Source organism: Triplophysa dalaica, chromosome 5, assembly GCF_015846415.1.
Source record: "Triplophysa dalaica isolate WHDGS20190420 chromosome 5, ASM1584641v1, whole genome shotgun sequence".
Taxonomy (NCBI): Eukaryota; Metazoa; Chordata; class Actinopteri; order Cypriniformes; family Nemacheilidae; genus Triplophysa; species Triplophysa dalaica.
This window is the reverse complement of record NC_079546.1, coordinates 13,255,457-13,277,765: the sequence shown is the minus strand read 5'-3', so window position 1 is coordinate 13,277,765 and position 22,309 is coordinate 13,255,457. Positions and strand designations below refer to the sequence as shown.

General features: G+C 37.8%; 3 protein-coding genes across 6 annotated transcripts; 2 read left to right on the top strand and 1 right to left on the bottom strand.

Moving 5' to 3' along the window:
- The first annotated feature begins 1,984 nt into the window (after positions 1-1,984).
- Positions 1,985-5,791, top strand: srr (serine racemase). Of its 4 annotated transcripts, none has more exons than XM_056748482.1 (8): positions 2,111-2,297; positions 2,449-2,884; positions 3,386-3,567; positions 3,661-3,842; positions 3,923-4,053; positions 4,149-4,297; positions 4,786-4,875; positions 5,280-5,791. In XM_056748482.1, exons 3-8 carry the CDS (start codon positions 3,390-3,392, stop codon positions 5,519-5,521), a joined length of 972 nt encoding a protein of 323 aa, XP_056604460.1. In that variant the 5' UTR covers positions 2,111-2,297; positions 2,449-2,884; positions 3,386-3,389; the 3' UTR covers positions 5,522-5,791. The 4 variants fall into 4 exon arrangements, with proteins under 4 accessions (XP_056604461.1, XP_056604460.1, XP_056604462.1 ...); XM_056748484.1 differs by lacking the exon at positions 2,111-2,297 and having other exon boundaries at positions 2,427-2,884; positions 5,280-5,521; positions 5,621-5,791; XM_056748483.1 differs by lacking the exons at positions 2,111-2,297; positions 2,449-2,884 and adding an exon at positions 1,985-2,061.
- A 150-nt stretch (positions 5,792-5,941) lies between these two features.
- tprkb (Tp53rk binding protein) lies at positions 5,942-8,281 on the bottom strand. Its single transcript, XM_056748486.1, has 4 exons — positions 8,001-8,281; positions 7,539-7,661; positions 7,255-7,431; positions 5,942-7,172 (listed from the first exon to the last, which is right to left on the bottom strand). The coding sequence occupies exons 1-4, from the start codon at positions 8,139-8,141 to the stop codon at positions 7,086-7,088; spliced, it is 528 nt and encodes a 175-aa protein (XP_056604464.1). The 5' UTR covers positions 8,142-8,281; the 3' UTR covers positions 5,942-7,085.
- A 359-nt stretch (positions 8,282-8,640) lies between these two features.
- alg10 (ALG10 alpha-1,2-mannosyltransferase) lies at positions 8,641-11,301 on the top strand. The gene is made up of 3 exons (XM_056748468.1): positions 8,641-8,991; positions 9,068-9,259; positions 9,732-11,301. The coding sequence occupies exons 1-3, from the start codon at positions 8,827-8,829 to the stop codon at positions 10,788-10,790; spliced, it is 1,416 nt and encodes a 471-aa protein (XP_056604446.1). The 5' UTR covers positions 8,641-8,826; the 3' UTR covers positions 10,791-11,301.
- The last annotated feature ends 11,008 nt before the right edge of the window (positions 11,302-22,309 follow it).

Below are 22,309 nucleotides of genomic sequence, written 5' to 3'. Positions count from 1 at the left end.
GTGTTTTATCCCTTAAAAACAAACATAACATGGTTCTTTGTTAACTCAGGAAGATTTTCAAATTTAGGAAATAACCTGTAATGCAATTCCTCCCAAAAAGCAAAAAAGAGATGTTCGGTTGTTTCAATTTTATCAACACAAAATGAGCAACGGTTACAGTGTAGGCCTATAGGCTACTAATACCCCATCTCAAAAATTCTCTTGAAGGATAGATACCCAGAGTGATTTTAAAATTGACTTCCTTTACCTTAGGAGGAATTGGAAATGTAAGATATTTAGTTCTCAATTTTTTTATTTCATCATTTCATTTTTTTTTGAAGAACAAGGATGCAGCTATTTAACAAAAGATTTACGAATAATTGTATTGGGTAAATTTAAAGTGGTGATCGCAATTCATTTAACCAAAAGCTTTGAAAAGCAAGGCATTACATGAGACAGACTGTTTGACATCTGGATTATCAATTGAGGGACTGCTTTGACAATGTTTTCATATTGTTTTTATCATGTTGAATTTGGAACAGAAATTCTCAAACGAAATTATACATCCAGTATTATCCAATATGTAAAGCATAGACCATATTCATTTCTCTCATTAAATTTACTTACATATACTAGGTAGCAAACTTAACTATATGTAAACTTTCTGAATCTACTCAAGAAAATTGAGGCAAGGATTTCCACTCGATTAGATTAAGTAGATTTTATTCTATGTTTTTAAGTAAAGAGTACCGAAATTTATCAGCTATCCGTCATGACACACTTAAAGAAATTAGATAAAGTCTACCAAATATTTATCAATATTGATTACTTTGAAATAATATTAGTTTATAAGTTAATGCATTTTTTATATTTAAGTGTTATTTAAAGAGTTTATGGGTTTGAGAAAGATTCTACAATGAAATGACAAAAAGAAAAGTTAACAGGACATGTGCCATGTAAAAATGTGTGTGTTCAGATTACACCTAGACATCAACATTAATAATACACACCTAAACAATGGTGACAATCATCAAACTAATTCAGGTTAACTGCAATGCATGCTGGGAGTCATGAATGAGTTTAGTATTATGATGTTACCCAGCATGCATTGCAGCATGAAGCTTTCTTTTGTTGATTGTCACCATTGTTGAGTTTCATACAGTGAATCTTGATGTGTGGGCATCTGTGTGATTCAGCAGCTTTAAAATTCTTAAAATCACTTATAATTTACGTGGCAGGACTAAGGCTATTGATCAAATATAAAATCGACTCCACTCAGTCATGCTCAGAAAGCAACAACTCAACAGCTAGTCTTTTAACACTTTCATTTGCTACGGCAAATATCTAAACAGTCAGAGGTGATCACATCTCATTAAAGTGTGAGCTTTCAATGTGTGCTTTTCTGTGGCTCAGTGGTAAGAGTATGGCAGTAGTAACTTCAAGGTCATGAGCTCAATTCCAAGGAATTGCACATACTCAGATACAATGCATAGCATAATGCAATGTATTTGTCAAGACATCAACTAAAGTGAACACTGACCACAATAATGGTGACATCAAATTAATCTTCATTGTTCTTCAGTGATATTCAGTGTTCATTGTCAAAAAGGGCTTTTGTAGACGTTTGTTATTTGGTCAATAAAAGCAATTGATGTGATCTGTTTATAGCTTTAATGCCATTCTTGGGAAGTGAAATTGCGTAAACTGGGTAAATAAATCTAGATATGCACTCCATTTTTGCAAGAAAACTTTATCCAATAATGGAGATATCTCTATACCACAGATTCAAACAAGCTTTACACTTGTCTATACATTATTTATCCTAGTGCTGTGAAGGATACATTCATCCATCCTCAAAAACCAGCGGAAAATAGGTCGCATTATGGGGCTGCATTTGATCAACCTTTGAATCGGGACAGCCCTACCAGCCTTCTACTGTGATCTTAAAATGCAGCCTTCAAAGAACGCAGCCTCCGAATTGGGACCTAGCCTTGGTCTGTGCCTCATTTTGTAAGGCTGTGTACTCCAGAGGTTTCATTTGAAGGCTGCTACGTCCGAGGCTGACACGTTTCATTAAATCAGGTAGGACTCTCCGGATGCACCCTTCAAATGCGACCTTCTTTTACAGGAATTCGGATGATACATGAGCTGTATCCTTCGTTGCTAGAGATAACCTACAGTTCTTTGCGTCGGCCACGTCTGTTATTGGAATAAACAGCACCAGCTTCACATTCAATTGAATATGTGGTGTTTAAATGTTAACAGTTTACAATTTGCGTCACGTTTATTTTATCTTAGCAGGCATATGTAGTAAATAGGTTTGTAAGTGTTTAGTGATTTTTAAACGTTTTGAAACAGTAAGGCAAAACAATTATATTTGTTTAACTCTTTTGGAATTGTTTAGGGTAAGAAAGTAACCAACTTTGTACCTCTTAAATCATGTAGAAATCATTTTTATTACTTTGACAGGTTTGCGAGGGCAACGTGTTGTCATAGCAACGTGGAATGCTACGTCCTGTTTCCTTTTCTGCCAGTATGTCCTACGGATGGCTCGTTTTATTCTAAATCTTAAGAATCCTCCTAAATCATGGTTATTTTGACAGAATGTTTACATATGTTAGATTATTTTATGTTTTCACAGACTGGGTCACAGTGGAACCCTAAAAAGGATTTAAGCAGCCTAGCAAGCGCTTCCATTTAAGTTCCGCGAGAGAGATATGAAAGCATACTGAACAGTCTTCTCTCGCGATATTTGCTGTCATATACGCCCCGCCCATTGCACGGTGCAGCCACGCGTGCAGAACCAGTAGTTTATCGGTGCCACTCGAGTTTCCTTTAATATTACCGTTGTTTTGTCTTGATGCAATATAATTCATTCATTTTGGATTGCACGTGCTATTTTCTGGTAATGCCTTATTCATTACGTTGTTTTACTAAAGCAATAGTGCGATACAACACTTGCTGTTATTTAGGAGTTGTTTTGTTGTATACTTATGGGACTTTTTTGAAGTCCTGTCATTTTAGTATAGACATTAGTGAATAAATAGTATCTACAATGCGCTCTTATGGTCAAATTCAGTCATACTAACATCACTTGTTGTAATCATAGTGAAATATAGAAAATATATGAAGTATTCAACAAATTGACTGTTAAACTTACTTTCCGTGTAAATTACAAGTATGGTAAATACATAAAAGCAATAATATTATACATTTATGTTAATATAATATTTGTTATTTCATTATTTTCCTTCTTCCTGTACTGTTGTTCTAAAATTGATTTGTGTATTAGAGGCTTTGAAACGATGCAGAATGGTGAAAAAGGCTATAGAAATACACATAAGTTGGATCGTATTAGTTTAGGAGTTATACTCAACCTCTGGCAATGTTTATCTGATCCAACAAGAAAAATGGGAGATTTCTCAGCAGACAGCATTACTGTAGAGATGCTCAGAGAGGCACATGAAACTGTCAGATGTAGCCCGCTGGATGTCATCCGTACTCCGATGATCTCATGGTGCCAAACCACACTGCCACTCAACATCTCTGGACAGATTCACATCAAACTGGAGAACATGCAGAGGACGGGTGGGTTCATGGTCCAATATTACATAACAGAATGTTTGATACCAATACATTTGCATGCATAATTTATCATCTAAAAGATAATTACTCAACCAGGTTCATTTAAGATAAGAGGTGTTGCCAACCAGTTTGCCAGAAGACCGAAAGGGGGCCGTTTTGTGACCATGTCTGCTGGGAATTATGGGAAGACATTTGCATATGCCTGTAAGCATTATATATCAAAAGGCAAAGTGGTGATGCCCGAAACTGCACCCATCTCCAGATCTGCACTCATACAAGTATTTAACTTTCAGATTTTCACACTGTTCAGATGCAGCTATTTATTAGTTGAATCAATAACAAAATATTGTATCTGTAGAGGTTTGGAGTTGAGGTTGAAAGAGTACCAACTCCACGTCTCATGGATGTTGTTAACCGATGTGTTCAAGAGGACGGAATGACTTTCTTGCATCCATATGATGACCCCGATCTTATAGCAGGCCATGCCAGGTAAGTACATGTCTAAGAAGTAGTCTGCCCATTCATTGTGATTAATTGTATAAGTTTGAATTAATTTATTGTACTAACATAACATTCAATGATAGCTTAGGTTTTGAGATTCTGGACTTTATAGCACATCCAGACGTAGTTGTTGTCTGTTGTGGTGGAGGTGGGCTACTGGCTGGTGTGGCAGCTGCCATCAAATTGTCTGGATGTGAGAATACAAGAATTTATGGAGTGGAACCAGAAGGAGGTGAGCATTTAAAGCACAATATTGTGATGTTTGAGAGTTTCTCTTTTTGTGTCTTGTGATGCATCGCTTGCCTTTAAAAGACTGTCTTGCTTATATTTGGAAAGAATGATTACCCAAATTCTGTGGCATGTTGAGGGATGGCGAGTAGTGTAAGGAATTAGATTTATGATGTTTGGCAGTATGATAATTCTGGTTAAAACTGTGGGGGAAAAAACTTAACTGAAATATACTAGAAAATAAGAGACTTGAATTGGTTTCTTGGGTCAATAAACAACCACCCATAAAACCCAAGCATCCCATAGCAACATACTAAAATGAAAATGTATTAAAACCTCTGAACACTCTAAATTCCAACTAAATAGCAATGAACACCATAGCATTGTTGCAGCCTCTTTTGCATAATCAAAGCTTCACTCCGATTTTGTTGAGATGATGTTAAAATCTAGCGTTGAATGAATTTTGTTGACTCAATTTAATTTTCTCAATAGCATGTACAATGTACAAGAGCTTCATTGAGAAAAAGCCTGTCGGCATGGATGCCAAAAGCATTGCTTCTGGGCTAGCCCCACCATTCGCTGGTATGAGATCTGATAGTTCACCCAAAAATAAAAATTCTGTCATCATTTACTCACCTTTTTGTAATTTCGAACCTGTATGACTTTCTTACTTCCAAGGAACACAAATAAAGTTATTTTGAAAAATGTTTACTTGACCCCATTCACTTGCTTTTGTGTCCATACAATAGTAGTGAGTGGGGTCCAGGGCTGTTCGGTTATCAACTTTCTTCAAAATATCTTCTTTAATATTCTACGGAAGAAAGTCATGAAAGGTTTGAAATGACAAAAGGGTGAGTAAATGACAGAATTAATATCTCTAAGTTAACGGTTGTTCAACATCATTTGTCAATACAGTGAATATCAAATGTTAAGTTGTTCAAGATTCAGACTTTATTCATCTGAAATTATGTTTGGGTTCACTTCAGGTGTGTTGCCATATGAGCTGTGTCAGAGATACGTGGAAGAAATCGTGCTGGTAACTGATGAAGAGATCAAATCTGCTGTTTCTACTCTGTATACAGCCGGCCTTGTTGTTGAACCATCAGGCACTGCAGCCTTTGCTGCCATAGTAAATAACAGAATACCAGACATTGACGACAAGAATGTTGTGGTCATCCTTAGCGGAGGAAACATTGGCAGAGATGAGCTTAACAACTTTTCTGATTAAGTTAGTTTAACTTAACTCAAACAAACATATTTTTTACTCAAAAATTTGAAATGTCATCTACTCAACACCATGTCATTTCAATGCGCTTTATGTCTACAGGGCTGTCAAGCACCAAAAAGATCAACGGCATTAAATGTGACATACTGTATAATATCAATTGTGCCGAAGTGCAAATCAACACTATGGACAAATGAAATTTTAGTTGTGTATTGTATAACTTCAAAAGTCATTAAACTACATAAATGTTATTATTTATTTTATGGAGTTTGGCAGCCCTAGTCCTCATTCACTCTTATCGTATCAAAGAGAAACCTGAACATTATGCTGTATTCTTATGTTTTGTAAAACCTAATGGTGTCTTGTATCGTTCATAATTGTAAATTAGTTAACTTGATGTTTATGTTCCTCAAGAGTCTTAATAACTTTTGACTGGTGTTTTTATAAATATTCTTGTATGGGCAAAACAATAAAATGTACATTTTCAATTAATTTGTTACAAATATTGTATTTTTTACATATGAACTGTTAGATGAGAAATCACTTAAATACATAAGAAAGTATTGAAATGTTATTATCTTGTAAAACACTTTGGTAGATGCATGGAAGATAATGTAAGTTTGGCTGTTCCATGTTTGACATTCATAGCTTATCATCCTTCTACTTATCAAGGAACTTTATTTATCATGCAACTGCTGTCAAATCTGCAACTTTATTTTGCCCTCTTATATGACGCTCCTGTAACAACAATTTGTAGGTGACATACCCCATTGTCATATCTATTAAGTTAAACAATACTCCTCCACACTTAATGGATGCACTATTTCTTGGACTTTGCGAATATGGAGCTTCCCAGAAAGCTCTCAGGCTGGCAAGATACTATTTCATTAATCAAAGAACAGTTGTAAATCTCTTCATTTTATGTTCTTGCTTTAATTTGAAAGTAAGTAAATTAGATATTTGTTTTTTGTACACTTATTAGATTATTTATAAATTAATATACCAATTGGGAGATAGGGGTTATGGGGTTTGGTCGACTTGGGAATTTTGGGGAAAAGTTATTCAGAGGGATGATTACATTATATTTATGCATCTGCTTTTGTATATTGACACTGTAACAAAAAGAAGTATACAATACTTTTACCTTATACTATACTCCTAAATTTATATCTGTTCAAATCAGTAATATCAATCTGAGCCCAGCCAGTATGTGCACAAAACAAGACACATTTATATCCAAATATTATTAATATTTTTTGCCTCAGTGGTGCATTAAAGATTTTAAAGTCAATCGAGGTCAATTTAAATGAGTTTAAGCATTTGCTTGGGAATATCCAAAGGTAAAGGCATTCTAAGTGCCATTGAAATTTTTTTTAAATCATACTTTAGTCAGCAGTCTTTAAACATTTGAAATTTTTCCAAAATACTGTTAAACCAATATCTTGCAATATGTGTTTTAAAGATACATTTATGTTACCAGTTATTTATTTAATAAAGGACAACAACATAAAAACACAGGAGACTCAGTATGAGTCAAATAAATAGACATTTGTTGAAAGACCAACAACTATGCAACATCTTTTGTGGCCATCCTGCACACAACAGCATCCAACAAACTCCCACACCTTTCCTCCATTGGTGCAACTTTGTATAGCTGTATAAAAAAGAAGTACATGTCAAATAAATGCCAGATTCATCTCAAATTCATTGACATCATTGTCTATAAAGAAACAAACCTTTTTAACTATTGCAGCATCAGTCAATTCAGACACTTGATCAACATCGATCTGTTGTCCATCCACCTTTGCGATGATGTCATCAACATTGAGTGTTTCTTCTTTATTGTGTACTAACACAATATAAACAGCGTTGTCAGTGTCTGAGATCCCAAACCTTTTGAAAGCTTCAGATATCTTTTAAAAGGTCCAAAAAGCATAATGTTAAAAAAGTCACATTAAAAACTGAACAGTCTATTCATATAGCATATAACAACTGAACTACTGTCCTAGGAACAACTTACATTGTTTGTTGGTGATAGATTAAAAATTATTTCAGAGTACAGACTCCTGGTCTTCATTTTTCCATTTTTGTACAGATGTACCGCTTTATTTGCGGCAACCAGAATCTGGAATGCATCCACAATCTATACAAAAATAATCAAATATGTAAATAACATCGAAAACAAAATATAGTATTGCTGCAAAACAGCACGATTTAAAGTTGAATCCTCCGTTCTAAGGCATTCGACAAAACACTGTGTACACCTTGATGTGTCAGATAAAAAAGTAACGTTTACAATGGTACTGATGATTACTTTACCAGTTATACACCGTAATATTAACAAGGTTTCCCAACGTACTGTTTGAATATCATACTATTGATCGAAATAAGCATAGACATTGTTCAGAACATGGCAGCAGAAGAAAGGTAAACTTAGCGAGCAGTTTGTTAACAGTCAGAAAAAACTAGCATGTGCTCTCACCATTGTTGGGTTAATCAAAGCGCCTCTTATTTCACTATTCACTGCCATTTTTCTCAACTCTGCCGCATTCTTTAGATCTTTAAATAGCAGCTGAGTTACTGTGTATTCCGGAAATAGCTCTAAATCATGCATACGATGCATTTTAATTATTATTCTTAACTGTTTTCACAGCGAAATACGATTCAACTACACACAGTTCATGTGCCGCCCACAGACGGAATTAAAATAATGTGACACCATCATATACTGTTGCAAATGGTCCGAGTCCGACATATGTTAAACTTTTTGTGTGTAGAACGTATGCATACGTTACGCAGTTTCAATCAAAACAATTACTTTAAAAACTCCAAGACCACTAAAGAAAAAATACAAAATAAATAATAGATAAATGGGCGTTACCAAATAGCCGGAAGTAGTCTGGAATTTGTCACGTAAAATTGACCAAAATAATGTCCTTACTTTGTAGTTTTCTGTAATCAAATGGTTTCCGTTTATGACGCATCAATAATTTACTTTACATTATAAAAAATATCATTGTTATTAAATAGAAAACGTCTATATTAAATCACGCGAATATAATAGATTTAAATACTGTGACAACATCGACGCGGAACTATTGTTTAACTGTTCAATGTTTCCGTACAGACTATATTTTGTGACGAGCTTTAAGCTGTAAAAAAATGAACATGTACTGTATGCTGTTTTATAATTATTTTACTCTAGTTGATCTTTGAGCTCTAGGAATGCGCGATATTCCTTAATCACTCCATTACTATATAACGCGTGTATTATAAAATATCGAGGTTTTCTGTGCGTTTGAATCAGTATGGAGAGATTTGAGCTTCACATCTTCACAGCTCTGTGCAGCATAAACATCCTAATATCATGCCTTTTGTTCTCCAAAATCACACGGGAACAGAGGGATCCTTACATGGATGAGTTATTCCATGTCCCTCAAGCTCAGAAGTACTGCGAAGGGAAGTTTAATGAGGTATGTTGCTCAATGACGAATTTTGTTCGTCAGTTTGTTTGTGTTTCTATTTTCATTGAGTCTAATGTGTCAACAGTGGGATCCGATGATTACCACTCTCCCTGGTCTCTATTTGGCATCAGTGGGTCTGATCAAGCCTGTGATGTGGCTGTTTGATCTAAAGGGCAAAATTGTCTGCTCCACTGCCATGCTGCGATTTATCAATCTACTTTTCAACACTGGGAATCTATATATCATCTATCTGATCATCTGCAGACTGCACCCTAAGGTCTTTGATTTCAACTAATTTTTTGTAATATTATTAAAGTTAATCTTTACTGTAACAATGTGATAATTTCTTTTATCAATCATTAAATGTTAGATGTGAGGTGTTGCTTTATAATGCAATTGGTGTGTGACAGTGATGTATTGCTCAGTATTTCGTGAGACGAAAACAATAGAAAAACTTGATATTTCAGTAAGCTAGCAGTCATTTAAAATTGAATGAAAATAAAAAATAGATCGTATTTTGTATTTATTTATAAAATAACATCTAATTGGATACTCGCACATGAAGTGGAAACGTTACAATCATTGTTAAAATTTCTGTGTCTCACTGGCCCTCACTGTAAATTAGTTTACATCATAACCAATTTGCCATTTATATATATTTTTTATATATAAATAAAAAATGAAATAAATAGGTATAATTAACCATTCAATGTCATGCGCTTGTTCTCTTGCACTCTCTTTTTCTTCAGTCCCAATTTGCAGCCCGCAGAATGTTGTCCTCCCTGACTCTGTCCACATTTCCTGTGCTCTACTTCTACACGTTCCTGTACTACACTGACTCAGGTTCTACATTCTTCACTCTGTTCATGTACCTCATGGCACTGTACGGATGCCATAAAACAGCAGCGCTGCTTGGCATTTGCGCCATCCTCTTTCGCCAAACCAACATAATCTGGGTGGCGTTCTGCGCTGGCACTGTGGTGGCACAAAAACTGGACGAAAGCTGGCGGACTGAACTGTCAAAGAAGCGAGATGAGAAATCGCTCTCCCAGGTCCCTCTGACCATCAGTGGGTTAATGAGAGTTATACGTTTTCTGTTGGACTTCGTTAGAACAGCTAACAATATCAAATATGTGGTCTTATCGACATGGCCATATATGGTCCTAGCTTCTGGTTTTCTGTTTTTTATAGTGTTGAACAATGGCATTGTGGTCGGTGATCGAAGCAGTCATGAAGCTTGTCTGAACTTTCCGCAGATTTTCTACTTCTTGTCATTTACACTCATATTCTCTCTCCCAACCTCCCTGAGTTACCAAAGAGTGGTCAAGTTTTTCCAGTCCTTGCGCAAGCAACCCTTAACTTATCTCATACTTATGATCATCTTCTTGGTTTTGATTTGGAAATTCACATTTGTTCACAAATACCTTCTTGCAGACAACAGACATTATCCGTTTTATGTATGGAAAAGGATTTTCCAGAGACAGGACCTTGTGCGTTTCCTGCTGATCCCTGGATATGTCTTTGCAATGTGGAACTTTCTTGATACTTTAAAACACAAGTCATTGTTTTGGTATCTGGCATTCTGCGTGTGTCTGGTGCTGGCCACCATTCCACAGAAACTTTTGGAGTTTCGATACTTTATTTTACCCTATCTGTTATACCGCATACATGTCCCTCTACCGTCTCTGCTCAGACTCATGCTTGAATTCGGCCTTTACACAGTAGTTAATGCAGCTGCACTATATATATTTCTATACAAAACATTCAAGTGGCCTGACAGTAACGATGCACAGAGATTCATGTGGTGACTTAACTGCAAGAATTAAATCTGTTTTTTTCTTCTATTTTGTGTCAACAAATGGGAGTGTTTCGCCCATTACACCAAAAAAATATTCAGATTATAATGTGAGTACTGCTGATCATTATATTTATTTGTTGTTTTGTTCTTTTAATTTTTCCATTTAATTTCTCTATTTTAGTTTATATACTTTTGTGTGTGTTAACAGAATATGGCTTAGCTATTGACCAACCCATTTATTTAATATTGAATTTTGTCATATTAAGTACAAACAGTGTTTTCATAAGCCATGTTCTAGCCAATTGTGTTTTGTAGTTTATATAATGAATCTTTACAATCTTTGTGATATTTTTGTATTTCCTTTTTGTTCAAAATTACTCCTTTTAGCACTCTCTGTTGGTTAATTGCAATAGACCGCTTTCTCATGTATTTTTTCCACACTGTATTTGATTTCTGTCTGTATTTTTCACATTCTTGTTGGTCTTTTTATTGTTGTTTCTTTTAAGATATTAAAAAGCTTTTTTGATGTCACAATATTGCTATGTACAACTTTTTTTAATGTGCCTCGTAACCCTTGTTTCAACAAGATGCCAGTCTATAATAAATTGGAAAATTAGGAGAAAATATTATTTATGCGTAGTCTTATCCTAAACATTTAATTAGCTTGTATTGCTGACTTTGAATATGTCAGATTCAGATAGTTTTTTATAAACAAAGCATAATTTAAAGTTTTTAAATCCTGCCAAGCTAAGATGCGACAACACTATTCAGGGGCTACAGATGTGATTATAGATCTGCCACAAGGGGGCAGTTTCTACTTTGTTTTAAAAACAATCTCACCGAAATATCCTCAATACATTGTTTTTGCATGGGTTGTTTAGGCATGTCTTTGAGTTTTCTGCTCGATTTTGTGTAGGTAACTATGGATTCAATAGTATCAACATTAAAGTCACTGATAGTTAAAGTGAATTACATTAATTATATCGGCAATGGCACTTGTCAGGGAGCAAGTGAACTGTCATGTCATGCATGGCAGCAGGATACACTTTACGAGGATGGCAGGGTGCTGGAAGCAGTTTTATAGCCATGTACTAGAAGACGTGTTAAGAGGTCTTTCTGCCTCAGAGCTATTTTGTACCACAAAGGGGGACCTGCACAAGATTAGGCACTAATAGGCAGGTAGTTTTAAAGTATAATTTTAATAACTCCTTTCATACTGTAAATGTAATGCATCATAATGCATGAATCTAATAGGGTGATTCTGAAAGAAGTACAACATTAATCTCTTCCACAATCTATTCACTTCCTTAGAGACAAGATTAAGGTTTGAATACCATTCTTTACTGGTTTGTTGAACACATGGGCCAGTATTTTTAGGGCCTCTAAGAATCCTATAAGAAAACTCCTAATTTAGCTTAAAAACTTCTACGCAGGAGTCCTATCTTAAAAACAACTCATGACCAATATGAGAGCAACTCTGCGCAACGAAAAGACAAAAACTTGTATCTCAGTGAGGAGGCGGGGCTGACCCCGTTGCTATTTATCACACATTCTTTTAAAGACTGTGACTGGTTGGCTGGTCCAGAAGGAAAAAAGAGCGCGTTTAAGTATAGGGTCATTACTCGTTTGAAATTGCACATATATTGTTTCCTGTTTTAAGGTACTCAAGCATACACTATATATATATATATATATATATATATATATATATATATATATATATATATATATATATATTTAATTTATATATTTTTTACCATGCTGTTAATTTCAACGTATTTGATAGAAATTAAACAGAGTTACCGTAGAATTTTGTCACTAGCAACTCTTTGCGCTAAGATTTTTCATGAATACGGGCCCTGATCTAATCTTTGCAGTATTAACTTGGAAAGGAATTTGAACTGAAAGTGCTAACCAATCCAACAAGTAAATACTGGAAGTAGTGCACAAAAGATTTATATAGACCTATAAAAAAAATTCTCAATAAGACAACTCTGTTCTCAACATTGTTTTGAGTTAATCGTTTTAATAAATTCTGGAGGCCTATAGTGATAACAATAATAATAAATTAAATAACATATTTATCAGCAATGATCATCCACCTTTTAAATAATTGTATGGAAGCGATCAGCAAAAACATTCTTTCAAATGGTGAGTTATGGTACTCACCAAAATGTCCTGTTTTCCATGAGGATGAGGAAATTCTTACCACCTTACAACTGACAAAGAAAACTAACATATATAGACCTCCTGGGGACTGGGGTCCATGGGGAGATTGAATTTAGACACCACTGGATTCAGATCAGTTCTTTGACACATTTCAGTCTCATACATTTACACTGATGGTGGTAACTTTTTAATAATTACTACCTGACAGTGTTCACATGAGTTTTTCCTTTTTGGGAAATAATTACAGCTATTTGAATGTAAAACGCATACACGAGAGGCGTGCTGCCTTTACGACATTGTGACATTGCCACTCCTAAAAACCTTTCTTGTAAACCAATTAAATATGACACAATAAAATGCAGTGGGTGGAGACTACATCCACAGCCACACATTTATTCATTACATTGACAGGTTAATTATTTAGCACACATTGTTTTTAAAGTTTCATGCAAAGCAGGAGTGGGCATCGGCTTCCACGTGCTTAAAGAAACAACTGTTGTACTGTAATCACAGGCAAAATATTGATATTTTAAACAATCGAAACATTGACGGTAGTAAGCGTGGAGAGAAATGTAGTGGCCAAAAGATTAATTTTGCCGAATTTTGCCCATAACCCTGGCCTGGGGTGCCAGATGGGTGTCCCCTGCCTGGGACAGGAGGTCTCTCCTCAATGGAATCTGCGATGGAGGGAATGTCGATAGGTTCACCAGCTCCAGACTGGACCTGGCTGATTGGGCCACTTTGGCACCACCAATCCGAGGGTGGCTCTCACTTCCCTGATTTTCTGCAGCACTATAGTGGCAATAGCTTAACGGGAGGCAATGCATACTTCCCTCGTGGCCAGCTGCTAGACAGTGCATCTCCCTCCAGGGGAGCGCTCATGAGAGAGAAAAACAGTATGTATTCTTCTATGAAGCAAAGAGGTTGAATTCCGCTTTCCAAAGAGGCTACAAATCATGTTTACCGTTACAGGATGCAGCCAGGATGCATCTATAATGCCCCCTCTGGACAGCATGTCGGCTTCACGGTTCATTTTGCCAGGTACATGAACTGTCTTTATCGAGAGAAGCCACTGATCTATCCATAAATGGAGGCGCTAGGCAAGCCTGAACCTCCCTGATGATTGAAGCCACCACCACTGAACTGTTCATCCGTATGAGAACGTGATGTCTCTCACGAATAGCAGAAATTGCTTAAGTGCTAAACACATCACTTCACACACACTCCAAGCAGTTTATGTTTGCTGCTTCAAGGCGGACATCCACAAGCCGGGCTCTGGTCTGCCATCGCAGAGAGCTCCCCCCGCATGACAGAGATGCATTCATTTTACATTTACATGACATTTTACCACCTTGCGTCTGAGCACCCTGCCTAAACTGACCCCTTGCTCGTACCTACTCATATTAGGCCAAGGCGACAGCTTCTCGATACAACTTTCGCTCTCCATGCTCTTTGAGAGACTTGGATTTTTAGCCAAGTTTGTAGCGGTCTCATATGCAGCAGACCTAGACGGCACAGAGCTGCTATAGCTGCGATCAGGGAAACCAAAGTGCTCCTAGCTCCCAAATTCAGAATGCTTAAAATGGTTTGAACTGTCTCCGACGAAAAGCGCGTGATCATAGCAAGTCTACAAATATTCCTAAAAATGTAATTGACTGACAAGGCTGGAACACTCTCTTATGCATGTTCACAGACAGGCCTAGGTGCTTTAGATGGGCAAGGAGCTCGTGCTTGTGAACCTCTTAAGTGTCCCGCGATTTGGAAACAATGTACCATCGTCGAGTTAATTCAGATTGTGCATCTAATTGAGTCTCAGGGGGGAGAATGCTGCATTCAAACATTTTGTGAACGTGCAAGGGGCTAGGACAAGCCCGAACGGTAGCAATTTGAACTGATAAGCAATGCCTTTCTGTAAAATATTTACCATCCAATTGCTGCAACGACACACTCAGGGAATTCACTAGACGTTGCATTGGAGACTGCTGCAGCAAGGGGTCTGGCCAGGCGCTCAAACAGACATGCGCTGCTATGGCTTCCTCAACAGGCGGTGACCTGAAGTAGTATGTTTGTCCGCCCCTTCTACCACCGTGAGGAGATGAGTTCCTCGTGCACAGGCTAAATGAGGGGAATGCAATGACCGGATTATCTCATCTTGGAGCTGCAGCCTCTGTGGAGAGTCAGAGTGGGGTTCTGCGCTGAGGTAAGCGCAGTCCATCCACTTCCTACCCGGTTGTTCTGGGGCTGACCATTCCAGGCCCATATCGCTCATGGTCTTGAAGTAGCTGGAGAAGCTCCTGAACGAGTGAAGCTGGTGCAGCCAGTTCGTCCACGGCCTTTTAAGACCCGTTGCCTGGGTCAGAGGTGGTCATGGACTAGATATCCTCTTCCTCACAACCAAAAGAGATGATGGCTTGCACTTCGGGGGAAGGACGAAGACTTTCTCGGAGTAAGATGAGTGAGCCCTACTTGACCTACCTACCCACAAGTCAACGGCGGCAGGAGGGGGAGGCGTTGGAAGATTATTATTTTTGTATATTTCTGTAAGGGAATAGTTAACCTAAAATAAATTCTGTAATCCAGGCCGTCAGGGGGCGCATTAGAGCCCCTTAGGAAGAAAAGGAGACAACGTGCCTGTCCAAATACACGTCTCTTGACCAACTCGCTGTATTACTTCTACATTTCCTGCAATGGGGCATTTCCAGTAAACTTTCAGCTGTCAAGGTGTCAGACCTGCTGCGGCTACATTCAAGATCTCGGGTCAATAAAAATTAATTATGCTAATGAGAAACAATGAGGGCCGCAACAATACTGAGTTTTTGTCCTTTCACAATGCTAAAATGTAAAGCTTTTTTCACTTTATATTTTACCAACTAAATTAATTCTAGATCTGACTATTTAACTGACTATATTCTGATTTTGAATTAAACGTTAAACTACTAACTTTTTTCAGGAAGCTTACATTAGAGCAGAAGTTTTTAAGATCATTCCATACAGTGACATACATGACAAGTTTACTTTATTTAGCCAAAATTTCAAATGGCCGTGAAGCCACAATTGTAACTGGCTACTCCTTGGGATACACTTAGTAAGTTTATAAATGTTGGTCCAGTTTGTTGCAGTGGTTTTCTATATTGTTTCATTATAGATCATATCGGTTCATTAAACAAACTGTCCTGCATATAACTCATTAGTGAATTTGGGGTAAGTTAAAAGTGTCATGATTCCACTATCATGTCATGTTTATTCGTGTTATTTGAGTGGAGTCATGGCATAACCTATGGTTTTATGTGAGATTGAATGATTCTTTCTCGTGTCTCGTCATTGTTCCCCACATCTCGTCCCTCGTCAGCCTCTCCTTAGTGCTAATCCCCAGCACCTGTTGCTCGTTATGATCCTGTGTTTGTTCCCGATAAAGAGTCCTCATGTTTCATTGTCCTGTGCTCGTGCATTGTACCTGTACCTGTACCTGTACCTGTACCTGTACCTGTACCTGTACCTGTACCTGTACCTGTACCTGTACCTGTACCTGTACCTGTACCTGTTCATGTACCTGTACCTGTTCATGTACCTGTACCTGTTCATGTACCTGTACCTGTACCTGTTCATGTACCTGTACCTGTTCATGTACCTGTACCTGTTCATGTACCTGTACCTGTTCATGTACCTGTTCCTGTTCATGTACCTGTTCCTGTTCATGTACCTGTTCCTGTTCATGTACCTGTTCCTGTTCCTGTTCATGTACCTGTTCCTGTTCCTGTTCATGTACCTGTACCTGTTCCTGTACCTGTTCCTGTTCATGTACCTGTTCCTGTTCATGTACCTGTTCCTGTTCATGTACCTGTTCCTGTTCATGTACCTGTTCCTGTTCATGTACCTGTTCCTGTTCATGTACCTGTTCCTGTTCATGTACCTGTTCCTGTTCATGTACCTGTTCCTGTTCATGTACCTGTTCCTGTTCATGTACCTGTTCCTGTTCATGTACCTGTTCCTGTTCATGTGGCTGTACCTGTACCTGTTCCTGTTCAAGTGGCTGTACCTGTACCTGTACCTGTTCCTGTTCATGTGGCTGTACCTGTACCTGTACCTGTTCCTGTTCATGTGGCTGTACCTGTTCATGTGGCTGTACCTGTACCTGTTCCTGTTCATGTGGCTGTACCTGTACCTGTTCCTGTTCATGTGGCTGTACCTGTACCTGTTCCTGTTCATGTGGCTGTACCTGTACCTGTTCCTGTTCATGTGGCTGTACCTGTACCTGTTCCTGTTCATGTGGCTGTACCTGTACCTGTTCCTGTTCATGTAGCTGTACCTGTACCTGTACCTGTTCATGTAGCTGTACTTGTACCTGTTCATGTAGCTGTGCTTCTTGCTTGTCACCTTGTTCCTGTTTCCTCCCGTTATAGTAAGTATCAGTTTAGTGTCTGTCTCAAGTCTTTGTTTTCTTAGTGTAGTTGTAAGTCAGTGTCCTAGTCCTTGTTAAAGTTTATATATTATCCTGTCCTGTTTTTGTACCTGTTCCTGTTCATGTACCTGTTCCTGTTCATGTACCTGTTCCTGTTCATGTACCTGTTCCTGTTCCTGTTCCTGTTCCTGTTCATGTTCCTGTTCATGTACCTGTTCCTGTTCATGTACCTGTTCCTGTTCATGTACCTGTTCCTGTTCATGTACCTGTTCCTGTTCATGTACCTGTTCCTGTTCATGTACCTGTTCCTGTTCATGTACCTGTTCATGTACCTGTTCCTGTTCATGTACCTGTTCCTGTTCATGTGGCTGTACCTGTACCTGTTCCTGTTCAAGTGGCTGTACCTGTACCTGTTCCTGTTCATGTGGCTGTACCTGTACCTGTTCCTGTTCATGTGGCTGTACCTGTACCTGTTCCTGTTCATGTGGCTGTACCTGTTCATGTGGCTGTACCTGTACCTGTTCCTGTTCATGTGGCTGTACCTGTTCATGTGGCTGTACCTGTACCTGTTCCTGTTCATGTGGCTGTACCTGTACCTGTTCCTGTTCATGTGGCTGTACCTGTACCTGTTCCTGTTCATGTGGCTGTACTTGTACCTGTTCATGTAGCTGTGCTTCTTGCTTGTCACCTTGTTCCTGTTTCCTCCCGTTATAGTAAGTGTCAGTTTAGTGTCTGTCTCAAGTCTTTGTTTTCTTAGTGTAGTTGTAAGTCAGTGTCCTAGTCCTTGTTAAAGTTTATATATTATCCTGTCCTGTTTTCCCCCTTGTGGGTTTTGTTTTGCCTGTTTGTTTATTAGTGTTATGTTAAATAAACACCTTTGTTACCCCTACCGTCTGTGTCTGCCTGCAATTGGGTTCCCATGCCATGTCTCCCCCCGAGATTCATGACAGAAAAGTATTTGTATATCATTTTATTATAGAAGTTTGTGATGGCATATACAGTAAAATGTAATAAAAAATATTTAAGTCTCCTGTGGAAGTCTAATAACCATGAAATGTTGTCCAATCATTGAATTCTTACTAAGTGATATAGGTGTGTCCTACCTGCCTGTCAACCTATACAACTATATACATTTTTCAATTAATCTAATTAATTTTTATAATTTGTAATATGATACAATTAATAAACTAATTAATAGTGTATTTAATAGATTTAATAATGTTCCTGTTTTTTATGATTTCTTATTGTCGTTTTATACATTTTTTTCGTATGCCTCTGTCTATACTGTCTAATATGTATATTCTATAAAGCTGTTTTGCAGCAATACAAATGTGAAACTCTATATAAACATTGATTTAAATTAGGAATAAATTGGAAATATACTGTAACACCATTATGAGAATTGCCAGGAAAATGTATTAATTCGATTACTTTATATTTGAATTGGCTCCATAATATTCAAAGTTGCTTAGTTATTTTTTTGTAAAACAATTTCAAAACAATTATCGATACAGCATTAAACAGCACTATTGGTGTTTAAGCATGCATGCATGTTTTGTAACCAAGATGCATCTGGGTATGGGTCAAGTATAAAGGGTTCATATATAATGCTTTAGTATAAAGATATCCCAGATATATGTGCACAAACAAAGGCTGTTTTGTTTTCTATACCGTTTTTTTGTTGAAAATGAGTCACATTAATGTCAAGACATGAAGCTCCCAAAAGCAGATCCATTTACCATAAAAGTAATCCAAATGACGTCAGTGGGTTAACAAATGCATTTGTTTATGTTCATATACATCTGGGATGACACGAGGAGTAAATTATTTGGATTTGATATGATTAAGTTAACTATTCCTTTAATCAAATCAGATTTCTAAAATAAGTTTGATGCTATTCTGTACCACAAAGAGCAATATTAATTTCATGGTAAAATGCTTCTCTAGCCATCTGCTAGTAATAATTTAAAAGTCAGTATGTATAAATAGATTTGCATGTTACCAACCCCCACAGAAACTAAAATACATTTAAATGAGAACGACAACGTGTTTGAATAGTGACTAGCTGCTATATTCTCCCTATTGGGTTATATATAAATACTGTAGAAACATTTAATATTGGATGAGTGGTTTCATACGGTAACATTTGCAAGAGAAAATAATTTCCCCCAGCCAGAGCCTGCTGATCTGGAGATTGTAATGGGATTTACTGAGTTTAACGTAAATAAAAGATTCACTTAAATTAAAGATATAAGAGAAACATGTTGCATAAATAATGTGCTTGCTTTCACACATTTATCACTTAAAAATGATATAATTATTTTGTATACTTTTGCTGGGAATATCCAAAAATCACGTGTAGTTCTATCCTTCAACATCCAACATCAATGGGCAGAAAATAATTTTACTCAAAAAATATATATTGTTGTCATTCATAGATTTTAACCTGGAAGACAGTAGCAGTGTATGGACAACAGGGAGCAAGTAAATTTAGCCCAGGGTGATATTAATAGTTTCACTGCTGTCCGTTTCGGGCTGATACACACCTGCACATGGGCAGAATTTTTTTTTTCAAAGTAACAAACAGACACATGCATAAACGCACATATATACACAAACAGGCGCACAGAGTAACAGTCACACACATCAGGTGATAGGGGAATTTGTGTCCTTGGTCAGGGTATGGACAGGGGGTGTTGGTGTCCTTGTATCCATTATTTGGAGGTTGGATGGGGATTGTTTCTCCTATATACTGGGGTCTTCCATCCACAAATGAATAATTAGCCACATTACCTTTAGTCTCAGCCTCAGACATCACGCCCACTGACCGTTGTCTAAACTTCCGATGCACAAGGCACACTTTTCTGGAAACACTTCAGCACGTTCGAAGTCGTCATCTGATTGGTTAAATTTCACAGGAGTTCCGGGAGATAAGCGTGTCGCGTTCTATAACGGTCCGCCTGGAAACAACACGAAGCCCTCTGATCTAAGAAGTAAGCTGTCATGTTTACAACGGTTTCTGTAGGGTTCTTTACGATTGACAAAACACTAGATTCTTTAAAGTATCCTAGGTTCACGGCATAAACTTATAATAATTTTGTTGCGGTTAACTTTTGATTCGTTCTTGAATTTACACCGGTTTGTTTCTGCGGGGGGGATTTCTATGCCGCTAAACATGACGCGGCACAAAACCAAACGTGACTGGTTGCTTTACCTGTCAGTCATACGCCCTCTTGGGTGAAGAAATCGGCGAAAAGTTCTAGACCTTAAGTATCGAAAGCCAACAGTATGACAATTTGCGTGCTTTGGATCGCCGTATTAATTTTAAAACGCCGATTTCTTAACGCCGCCAGGCGTTAAATAAGCGCCGTCTGGTGCTAAATTAACGTCATACGCCGCCACGCGTTTAAGTTACGCCGGGCGCCGATCGACGTTAAGTTAACGTCACACGTCACTCAAAATGCAAACGTGTAAGCTAATATACATAGCCCCTCCTCTTCTGGGTTTGCGCGCTCGACGACAAATCGGAGGCCCGTGTCATCGCAAATCCATATCCAGCTTAACCTTGTGGAAAAACAAAAAGTGGAAAGAAATTAAAGAAAATCTCGCTGAAAAGAAAACCACATTACTTATGCAGTATGTTCCAGTAAACTATGTGTAAAATGTGTAATATGTCAAATTAAGTCAAGTCATGATAAAAGGTACCGTAGTTCCCCCCAAAACGAAATTTGTGTCATCATTTAACAATGGTCCAGATTGACTTCTATTGTATGAAGAAAAGTCAATGTGGACAAATGGTTTTCTGTTACTAACTTTCTTTCAAATATGGCGGCGTTAAGAAATCGCCATTTTAATATTAATACGGGGATCCAAAACACGCGAATTGTGATACTGTTGGCTTTCGATAGAGGTGAATGTCCGGCTACGCGAGACTACATTGAATTCTGCAATGCATCTTTTCTAAGATAAATATTATATCACAATTTTTTTATTGTAAAATGAGATATTTAAAAAACTATATATATATATATATGTCAGGAAACTCTGGGTGAGACATGGCATGGGAACCCAATATGCAGGCAGTGACAGGCAGGACGAGATATTAGGGGTAAACATGGGAATTTAATAACAAAGAACACTACAACAAAAGGCAAAACAAAAACCCACGAGGGGGAAAACAGGACAGGATAATATATAAACTTCAACAAGGACTAGGACACTGACTTACAACTAAACTAAGAAAACAAACACTTGATACAAACACTAAACTGACACTTACTATACACAAGGGAACAGGAACAGGAACAAGGTAACAAGCATATGGCAACAAGGCATTCACAGGAACAGGAACAGGAACAGGAACAGGAACAGGCTCTAACACAGCACAAAGCAAAACAACTGCAAGGACCAACAGGTACAAGTAAAATGCACGAGCACATGACAAAGAAACATGAGGACTCTTTATGGGGAACAAACACGATAATTAATAGGGACCAGGTGACACATATCAAACACTAAGGGAAGGCTATTGAGACTGAAAGGGCGGGGACACAGACGAGATTCGGGGAGAGTATTGAAAGCCACAAGGTCAAAACGTCTCTCCCCACATGAAACAGAGGATCCTGTATGATTCCACCTCTAGACCAAGAAATACCTGACAAGGTGAGGTGGAATTATGACAGAACCCCCGCCTTAAGGAGCAGCATCCTGATGCTCCTCAAAGGCACAAACCAGACAAGACAGACTTAGACAAAGACAAGACCAGACAGACATGGTCAACAAGATAAGGGGCATACATGACATGACAACGAGTGGACTCGGGTGTGACAATAAAAATAACAAACAAGGGAGGGGGGTTGGGGGCAAACCAGAGTACATAGGGGGAAGTCCTAGCCCGTGGGGGTGGCCAGAGGCCTCTAGACCAAGAAATACCTGACAAGGTGAGGTGGAATTATGACATA